Source organism: Citrus clementina, unplaced genomic scaffold, assembly GCF_000493195.1.
Source record: "Citrus clementina cultivar Clemenules unplaced genomic scaffold, Citrus_clementina_v1.0 scaffold_6, whole genome shotgun sequence".
Taxonomy (NCBI): Eukaryota; Viridiplantae; Streptophyta; class Magnoliopsida; order Sapindales; family Rutaceae; genus Citrus; species Citrus x clementina.
In genome coordinates, this window is record NW_006262139.1 from 11,977,666 (window position 1) to 11,988,390 (window position 10,725).

Sequence of the window (10,725 nt, forward strand, 5' to 3'; positions counted from 1 at the left end):
TATATAGGAGTGTTCAAAATCCAATCCGTCTGATCCGTAGAAATTTGATTCGTAAAAATTCGATCCATGGATTGATGGATTGAATTGGTTGAAAATTTGATAATCCGCAATCGGTGGATTGAATATGGATGTACTTCTGTAAACTTCGTAAAAATCCGCGAATCCACAAGAAAATAAAAGCTATTTATTTACTTAAAAAAATAAAACTTGTAAATATGGCATTAGTACTTACTAGTAATTAAATAAGTTAAAATATAGTTACATTAACACTATATTATATCTTATCCGATAATATATAAAATAAAAAATAATTAAATAAACAAATATAGCTTCCTAAATAGTTAATTTTCATGTACTGGTCTAAACAAATGATTTTTTTTTGGTGCGTTATATTTTAAAACTTCAAATGTATTTTCTGGCTTTATTTAAAAAATTAATTTATTTAAATCTTATTTAATTTTAAATTTGATCAGTAGTAAAATTATTTTTATATAAAATTTTTTTATTTAGTTAGTTCGTGGATTTGATAGAATTAAAAATTTTTAGTCTACAAACTAATCGATAAAATGGTGGATTGGATATGGATTGGGTCAAATTCGCATTCGATCCGCAAATGTATGGATTGGATTTGGATTGAATTTTACCAATCCGTGGATTAGATTGGATTCAAAATTTATAATCCGCAAAATTGTGGATCGGATATGGATTGATGTCCAATCCGCAAAATCCGATCCGTGAACACCCCTTTAGTATTATATTTATTTAATATTAATAATTAATAATAATAACTATTTTATTCTAAGAAAATATTAATTTTGCAATATATTATTAATAATAAAGTTTCATTTGTGTTGCTCTTATCAATAATTTTTAATTTACATAATTAATATTAAAATTAATAAAAAATTATGATTTACATAATTAAGAATATTAATAATTATTATTAATTTACGATATAATAAAATATATTTTTATTAATTTTTGTAATTAAAAAATATAATTCTTTAAATAAGGGTAAAACTGTAATTTAAAGCTATTTATTCCCAATCCAAAATAAAAGTAAGTGAACAACACACTCTCACTCTCACTCCACACTCCCAATCTTATGATTTCCACCTCAATCCAAAATATAAACACCACTTGAAAAAAGTAGTAGTAGTAGTAATAATAATAATAATAATAATAATAATAATAAAAAACTCCTTTGAAAAAAATTAAAGACAAATTCCTTGGAGGAGTTTTGAAAAAAAATTATAATTTTCTTTTTTGAGAAGTCTAAATAAGTTATAGAGGAATTATATATATATAGGATTGATAGAATCCAAAATCGTAGACTTTGTTAAAGTCTGATGATTTCTAATACACGCACATATATGTGTGTATGTACGTATATAGTCTTTTTCTAGTGCGAATGCTTGCGTATTTAAAATGTGGATTCATTGTGCACCATATTGTATATTAGTTTTTTTGTCATTTTTTTGGTTCAATAAACTAATAATCTATATGGCATATAAAGTAAATTTGAATTTTAAAAGATGAGGGAATACGCACTAAAGAACGACTATATATATATATATATATATATATAGTTCTTTTCTAGTAAGAACATTCTCACTTTATTAAAGTGAGAGTGTCACTCAAATACAACAAAATATAGGTTTCAATACGTTGAAAGCTATATTTTTTTTATCTATTAGTGTATTGAAATCTATGTTTTTTTATTTATTTATTGGCATCCTCACTTTAATAAAATGAGAATGCCCTCACTAGAGAATAATTATATATATATAGTCCTTATCTCATGTGGATACCCTCATTTTTTTCTCATGCGAACGTGCTACTAAGTTATATAGCTTTATAGTTAATCAAACATTGACTCTATTAAATTATATAGTTTAATAACGTGTTTGCATAAAAAAAAATGAAAGCCCCTGCAAGAAGGACTATATATAGTTCTCTAATGAGAATATCCTCATTGTAATAAAGTGAGGATATTTTCACTAGAAAAGAACTATATTTATAGTCATTCTCTTATGTGGATGAGAAAATGCGGATTCACTATTAACATATAGTATAATAGCTAATCCGCATATTTTTTTTCTAGTAAAGGCATCCTACTAACAAACAAAAAACACATTTTTCAACATATTAGAGACTTTTTGTTTGTTAGTGATATATATATATAATCCACCTATAGCTACGACATTTGAAAATTCTATGTTTTATGAAAATAAGGCATATTTCATGAAACTTTTTCAATGGGTAGGCTTGAATATGCAGGATCAGCTAAATCTTCTTCAGAATTCTGCGCATTCAGAAAGCTAATGGGTGCCCATGTATAATATATATATGAGCATGCATAGCAATAGCATAACAGAATTTTGAATTCATATGATAAAAACTAAACTACACAAGTGCAAAATCGAGATGCATTTGGGAAATCTTGGAAAACATATATTCAATTAATACGGACAATATCTTTGAAAAATTGTTGAGGGATGGAATTAAGGTTTCCTTCCCAATGTAGCACTTTACTTAGCTTAGGTGTTTTTAAGACTCTTTTTCTTGAAAAATTGTCTTCGGTCTCTTTTTGGTCGTCGTCATTATCATCACTATCATCTTGTTCTTCTGGTACTCCAATTAGCAGTTTATGTAGCGTTGGTGTTTCTAAGATTCCCTGAGAAAACATCTCCATATTTGGGCACTCACGCACCACTACTTGTTCCAAAGATGGGAATTCAAGTTTGTTTTTGCTACGCCCAAAACAAAAGCATGTAAGGCTAGGCAAACAATCAATTCCCAAATATTGCAATTGGTTGAAAGTTGCTATAGAATCCTCCTCCACTACTTCTGCCCCAACCTGTTGAATTACTTTTTCCATCTTTCCGCAAGCCGCTATCTTCATTCTTGCAAGTTTCACCAGACTTTCAGCTGCTGCGAGTGTCACCAAATTTATCAACCCATCGCATATTGATACATCTAGAGTTGTCAGATTTTGGAAAACTTGGCTAAGTTTTGATTTTCCCTTCCAAAGATGCAACAACTTGGGTAGTGTAGACAGCTCTAAGTCTTCGAGACAGCGAAATCCAATCTGGAAATAACCAAATTTAGTACATTAATTAAATTCAAATGTGTAATCTCCGCAATCTTCCAAGCTAGGTTTATTTATTTAATTGTTAGTGCTCTATTTCCCAGTGATTTACTTCGCAGAAAGAACCTAAAATATAAATCAAATCAATTACTCAAGTATCAACCAAATCTGATATAAAAATTAGGATGCAAAAAATACATGTTCCAATCATCTAATTAGATAATTTTTTTTTTTAATTCATATTGGTAAATTTATTAACACCATCACGATGCAGGGGGCAATATTAATGGGAAAGAAAAAGAGCACTAACATGTACACATTGTAGAGAATATCATACCTTGTAAATAGAGAACAAAGGTTGGGGAACATTGATATCGTGTTGGCTATTGGCAGGAGTCTCTTGGAGGCCAAAAAATTCTGAAGCTAATAACTCCACTTCAGCACATTCCCAGACAACCAACTTCTTTAACACCGGCCATTCTGAAATATGTACTCCTGGATAGAAACTTTTGAGTCTTGGTAGACCTCGTAGTATTAGAAAAGTTAATTGAGGAAATACAAAACTAGGGATAGTTTCTGGCAGTTGAGTGGTTGTTCTATTGTGTGTGTCCCAGCCATTAAGTGCTCGGAGTTCAAATATTTCTTGTACTGAATCACAACAAACTACCCTCAAATCATCTAAATTCTGCAATCTTTCAAGCATACTCCAGGGGAAAATATTCGACAATTTGTTACAATTTTCTATTCTCAAGTAATATAGATTGCAAAATGAATCCAGTGTGAGTTTTTCTTGCCATATCTTTAAGTTATCCATGCATATGATTGTCAACTGCCGCAAAATAGGAAGTGCTACCTAAGGAAGTCAATAAATAATTGCATTAAACAATACTATTGAGTAAACTAAGAAGGAATGAAACGGGCAAAATTTTGTTTTATATTTTAAAAAATGAGAAAAAAGAAAGAAACAGTCAAGGAAAGAATCACCTTTTCATCAAAGAGAGGTTGTACATCAGCTGAGGTCATTTCTTGAGGTTCCATGCTTTCTGCCAAGTTTATAGATGTAGAATTGGATATAAATGTTTCCATATTAGGGCAATTTTCAATCCATAGACTGGACAAGGAGAGCAGTTCAATTATATTCCACTTGAAGTTGCAGAATCTTTTGAGTTTTGGAAGATCTATGAGCTCTAGCTCATAAAGTTTAGGAAATAGTGGCCCAAAATGTTCATCAGCATTTACGTCTTCCAAATGAAACACCTCTTCTAATGAATCACAATTTCTTACTTTCAGTCTTTCCAAATTGTTCAAACAGCGTAGCAGATTGGCTGGAATAGCACTCGACATATTTGTGCAATTATCCACACCAAGGGATCTTAAATTGCTGAAGATGCTGACATTAAGTGCTTGGCCATGCCATATTTCTTTCAAATGTGGAAATTGTGAGAGTTTCAAATCCTTTATGTCATGAAATCCAACCTAACCAAACAAAAGAGTTGCACCAATTAAAATATGAAGATATGCAACTTACACTTAGTGTTTTTTTGTTTTAAGAATATAAATGGTAGGAAACAAGATTACTGCAGCAAGGACCATAGAATGGTTTATGTTACAGGCCTGTCCTTCGAAGCTACAGGGAATAAATTATGAACATAAAATTGTTGCAGATGGCCTTGAGCTGGATCAAACCAATACCATATATTCAAGTTTTCTTTACAAACACACATACATAGAAGGAGTAGCTTCACTACATGGTCTAACTAAAACTGTTCAAGCAATCTAGTTCTCGAAATGCAAATGTAGGCAATTTTGTGAAAAAAATAACTAGCTTTACATGAGTTGTGGACTTGTGGTTGATAGTTGATCTTTTTGATTTATCTTTTGATTCTTAATTAGTACTATATTATGCATTCTCTATTAGGGGAGGGTCATTAAAACAAGATTTTGGAAGGTTGTTTGGATGATTTTGCTCGTATAATAGGCCATATATATATTGAACTCTTGACAAAGCATGATGTGGAGAGTTTGTTTGCACCATCAACATTCAAACAAAAGATCATCAAGAAAATTCGGGGATAGAGATATGTATCAGAGAAGTTTTTCAGTCTATTTTAACGGTAAGAAGAGAAATATAAGTGTGCTGTGTGTAAGTGCTAGCTCTAACTAGGGAGATGCTTGAGCAAATTTGATGAATTGATTAACACATACCACAAACAACTTTTGTATAGTGGAATTAAGGTTGCCTTCCCAACAGCTGCACCACTCATCCTCTTCTTGTTCTTTTTTAGTCACTTGCACTTTCTTTAACTTTGGTGCACATACGACTCCCTCAGAAAAAGTCTTCATATTCCGGCAATTTCTCACAAAAACTCGTTCCAAGGATGGAAATTCAAGGGTGCAATTCCCCAAACAAAAGCTCGTAAGGCTTGGCAAATCATCAAGTTCCAAATTTTTTAATTGGTTAAAAGTAATACGATTCTCCTTTACATCTTCTCCAACATGTCGAATGATTTCTTCTATGTTATGACAATATGATACTCTCAAAGTCATTAGATTAGGAGTTCCAACCTGAAAATCAATCACGGTAATATATCAATGAAAAAAAAATGTAACAATATTCAACTAGGTTCGAAGTAGGTTCAAATCATGCAATTGTTGTGTGAAAATAGTAAACCATGAAGGGACTAGTTTTTTTTCATATGAAAAAAAATCTAGAAAACAAAGATAATGAGAATGCAATTTTGCATTTAGTCTTTGGGAAAGTAGAAGAAGAATTTTACGTATTTTTTTGAATATTTTAGATTCATTTTTCATCACAAGGCTAGTTTTAAAATTTTGAACATAATTTTTCAATTTCATATATATTCCTGTTTTTAAAAAATGAAACCAAAAGCTTTTATATGCAGGGGCTAAGAAGTGAAGAATTCAATTAATTAATTAACTAATTGCATTATTATCACTCATTAATTAGTAACTAACAACATTCAATTAGAGATATTTTAATTAAATTTAAGGACAAGAAGACACAAAGAAAGAGGAAAAAGGTGTTTAATTTAGCTAAGCAAGCAATTTTTTGAAAAAAAGAAAAATGAGATACCTTTTCATCAAAGAGAGGTTGAGGATTGGTGTGAATGTTGTCTTGTGATGAGCTAATGGAGATGAATCTTTTCATATTAGGACAATCATCAATTTGAAGTTCAAGCAAAGAGGGGAACTCAACCGAATGAATGCCCATGGAAAATCCCATCAGTTTTGGAAGATCTATGAGCCTTAGGTAGAGCAGTTTAGGAAATACAATTTCAATCAATCTTCCTTCATCTCTTCTTGACTCTGTGGAGTCGGTTTCGACTACCCCTTCCATTGACCAACAGTAGCATATCTCAAGATGCTGAAGTTGCACAAGACTATTAACCATTGAATATGAAAACAGATATTTCAAACGATCACAAAATGCCACTGTTACTTTTGTTAAATTCTGACAAGAAGACATTCCCTGAAACTGCTTTGGCCATAGTTTTTCAATGGTAATCAATGAATAAAGATCCAGCTCCTCCAAGCTTGGAAAAATAACCTGCAAAGGCAAAACCCTTTTTATTTCTTTAACAACTGTCTAGTATTCTTTTGATGATTTGAAAATACAGTCATGCTTAAGTCCACATGAAGTTCTGTACACTTTTACAGCATTATAAAAGGCTTTTACAATGCTATAGTAAACTCTTTTAATTTACAAAGCTAAAAATCACCTACACCTTTTTCAAAAATGGAGTCATGCTCAAGTCTGCATGAATTTTTGTGCAAACATACGCACCTGAGCATTTATTTTAAATTAATAATTGATAATATATTTTGAAACATAAAGTTATCACCTTCTCATCAGGATCATCCTTTGTAGTGATTCCATTGAATCCCAAAGTAGTTCTTTGTTTCTCCATGTCCAGACCTATAAAAATAAATAAATAAATAAATAATTGATTAATTAATTAAGCAGTTGTTAATAACTGAACGAAGTCAATAAATCTCATACTTTCAACACTTACCAACAATTATTTCCAGGCTCTTGCAATCAAACACACTTATTTTTTGAAGCTGCAAAAGGTTTTTGGCCATGGAGAATGAGAAGAGGTGCCTTAGTTTGTCACATTCTCCTACTTTTATAATTCTTAAATTGCTGAAAGATTCATCTTCATGGAGTCGGTTGTGACATATCTTCTCCAAGTTGAACAATCTACAAAGAGACAATGACTCTAACAACAGAAAGACCTTGCAACAAACTTGTCCAATTGAACTGACAATATGTAAAATCTCATAACTATGCTCTACATGAAGATGCTTCAATTCTGAAAAGACTTCCCCATCATCTAACTCATGAACAACATTCTGAAAACCCTTCAGATCATGTAGGTAAAGATCTTCAGTTCTCTTCAAGAACATTTTCATTCCTTGCCCCAAAAGAATGTTTTTTTCTAGCTTGTCAAGTTTCACCAATCTTGATCTTTCAAATTTATGGTACCAGTCGACCACATTTCCTATAAACATTCTAAATATTTCCAATTTCATAGAGATCAAATCCTGCGGCATAATTCGAGCATCTCGAATATGTATCTCTAAAGTGGTTAACTTTGACAATCCCTTCAATTCAACGAGACTGGCGTTACTTCCTCCTTCAACTTTCTCCCACTGAGAAAAGCTATCACCCATATATAGTTCTTCTAATCGAGATAACTTTGATATGACATTCGGTGCTATTGCTTGAAGTCTTCGACAATTTCTCAAATCTAGCTGCCTTAATTGCACCAACTGTCCAATTTCTCTAGGCAATTGCTGAATATCGGAATTACGAAAGCTGAGAATCTCCAATTTCTTTAGCTGTCCAACTATAGCTACATCTCCTACTTGACACCCTTCCAAAGACAATGTTCGAAGGTTAATGAGGCAAACAAGTGATGAAGGTAATGAAAGGAAACAAGTTCTAGTAAAATGTACAACTCTCAGTTCGTTCATCCCTTCAAAAAAGAGGTCGGGGATTTTCAAAGAGCTATCATACTTCGCGAACAACAAAAATAAACTGAGTTTTGGGCATTCCAGCCTTTCAGGAAGCTCATCAATATCTCTATTAGGTAGAGAAATAGCAATTGAATCTTTTTGTGTTTTATCTTTTAGCTCATCCTTACTTTGAATATTGAACATAAACTCATCTCTAGCAATCGATACAGCAACTGCATAAATGATGTCATGCAACTTAACCTCATCTTTGTCACCATCCAATAATAAAGATGAAGCTTTAAGATTGTCAACCAATGTATACACCCTATTCCTTGCCGCTTCTGATGTTCTGACATTTGAAAATAAACCCAATCCAATACCATACCTCATCAAGTCATCAATAGGTATGGGACTACCATCTTTTCGTAGGGCACAGAGTCGAAACATAGACTTTTCCTCCTCACTTTTCAAAAAACTGTAACTCAATTCTATGGAAGAGTACACATTTTCTTCCATACCATGGATTTGTCTTGAAGTGGAATTCCTTAGCCTCTCCAATGAATCATTCCAAACATAAAGCCTTTTATTTTTCAATGCATTTGCAATTGTTTTAATAGCAACTGGTAAACCTCCACATCTTCTAACAATCTCATCTGCTATTACTCGAAAATCAGATGCCTTTGCTGAATCACCTACAATCTTCTCAAATAAACACCATGCTTCTTCATAAGATAAAACCTCAATCAAGAAAATTTTCTGAGAATTCATGTCATTACACAATACATCTCGGTTTCTTGATGTCAGTAAAACTGTGCATCGTGACCGATCATCATTTCTTTCTTTCTTAACATCCCCGAAAGGAATTCCCACAGCATCCAAGTTAAGTAGTTTCCATATATTATCCAAAATTACCAGGACTCGCTTTACATTCTTCAACCTTTGACGCAATTTCTCAGCCCTCTGAAATACATTCTCATTCTGTTTAAATTCAAGTTCTAAATCAGAAGAAAGTTTATTTTGAATTGTTTGCAGGTCTGGGGTCTGTGTTACCTCAACAAAAACCACCTTATCAAATAATTTGTCTTCTATCACTTGCATTGCTATTTGTTTGACCAGCGTGGTTTTTCCTACACCATTAACCCCGTAAACCCCAATCATACCAACATTAGTATCCTTTAGCACCTCCATAATATTCTGGAAAATTTTCATTCTAGAATCAAACTGCTCGTAAGCTGTATAAGACACGGGTGTTGTCCTCTCTACCGTAGGACGAAAGGAGACCGTACCAAAGTTGCCCATCCCCAAGAGATCAGCACCTTCTTTTGCTGCCGTCACCGCTTTCTTGCCGAGACTGTAACGCTTGATCAAATTCGGGCACAACCCTTTGAAACAGCGTTTCTTTGCCTCATCTTCACCACCAGTGATGGATTTCACAACATCTTCGGTAAAATCATCAACATTGTTTAGCCAGTCTTCAACACCCTTATAAATCTCGTCCCCTTGTCTTCTAGCTTGGATAACGGGTTGTTCCACCATTTCTCTTTTATATGCAAGTTCCTTGTCTAGTGTCCTCAGCTCCTCGACATTACTCTGGTAGTTGAACACATAAGATATCTCCCGTCGAATAGGACCCAAAAATACCTCAGCAAATTTGGATGCAAAGCCGGAAACAACAGCAGAAAGTATTTCCATTGCCTGCTTCTAGTGAATATACCTTCTTAATTTTTCCAAAAATTAAAAAAAATTAATCTACAAAGAAATGAAGCCAAACAACAACCAACTGTAATGAGAAAAAAAAAAGGAAAAGAAAAACAACTTGTAAATGTTGTCAATGACTAATTAAGCAAAGATTTAAGTAAAGCATTTTAACAACATATTACGATTAGAAGCAAATATAGAAACTAGAATTACACTGGATAATTAAGCAAACCAAAAAAAAAAAAATAACAAAAAGGAAATGATGACAATAAAGTAATTAATTAAACGAAAGTAGTTCAGAAAAGTTAATAGAGCAAGTGCACCTGATTGATTGCAAAAACCAGCAAATTGACTGCAGATTTTTAGAGAATCATCAGGAGAAGATGAAAGAGTTTATTTTTTCCCCCTATCTTTTTGCTTCTATTTCTTCTATTCTTTTTTTTTTTTTCGAGTAGATAACTCGAAAAAAATTAGTCAAGGGGAGCCAAACCAACCATTAATTCATTGAGGAGAAAGTGTCACTGCTACTTGGCGTACATGTACATGTTGAAGACTAACGTAGATTTTTATTTATTTTTTATTTTTTGAATACGAAGACCTCAGAGGCGAATGCCAAGTCAACACTTTGTACTACTTGGCAACACTTTGCACTAAAAATTCTAAAGCAATAAAAAGTTAACGTAGACTTGAGTCAACACTTTTAAGTCTTTCTCGATCAATCACATGCAGTTCATAAAACAATTAATGTAAAATTTTGCAAGGATTTCTTTACGATGCTGTATGTATTTTTACAATATGAATAGTAGAATTAATGTAGACCATTAGTTTTAAGTGTCTTAAATTCAATCGTTTATTTAATATAATGAATAATTAAATAATTAATGAAAAGGTAGTAGGTAATTTATAAGTTGTCGGTACATATTTATTTTTTAATTTTAAATTAATATTAATTTGAA

General features: G+C 32.2%; 1 protein-coding gene across 3 annotated transcripts; it reads right to left on the reverse strand.

Annotated features, from left to right (window-relative positions):
• Positions 1-2,441: 2,441 nt before the first annotated feature.
• LOC18038232 (disease resistance protein At4g27190) lies at positions 2,442-10,307 on the reverse strand. Of its 3 annotated transcripts, none has more exons than XM_006428861.2 (8): positions 10,093-10,307; positions 7,126-9,788; positions 6,955-7,028; positions 6,186-6,659; positions 5,297-5,656; positions 4,076-4,567; positions 3,429-3,944; positions 2,442-3,091 (listed from the first exon to the last, which is right to left on the reverse strand). In XM_006428861.2, the coding sequence occupies exons 2-8, from the start codon at positions 9,761-9,763 to the stop codon at positions 2,459-2,461; spliced, it is 5,187 nt and encodes a 1,728-aa protein (XP_006428924.2). In that variant the 5' UTR covers positions 9,764-9,788; positions 10,093-10,307; the 3' UTR covers positions 2,442-2,458. The 3 variants fall into 3 exon arrangements, with proteins under 3 accessions (XP_006428924.2, XP_024037804.1, XP_024037805.1); XM_024182036.1 differs by having other exon boundaries at positions 7,126-9,820; XM_024182037.1 differs by lacking the exons at positions 4,076-4,567; positions 5,297-5,656; positions 10,093-10,307 and having other exon boundaries at positions 7,126-9,846.
• Between the last annotated feature and the right edge of the window lie 418 nt (positions 10,308-10,725).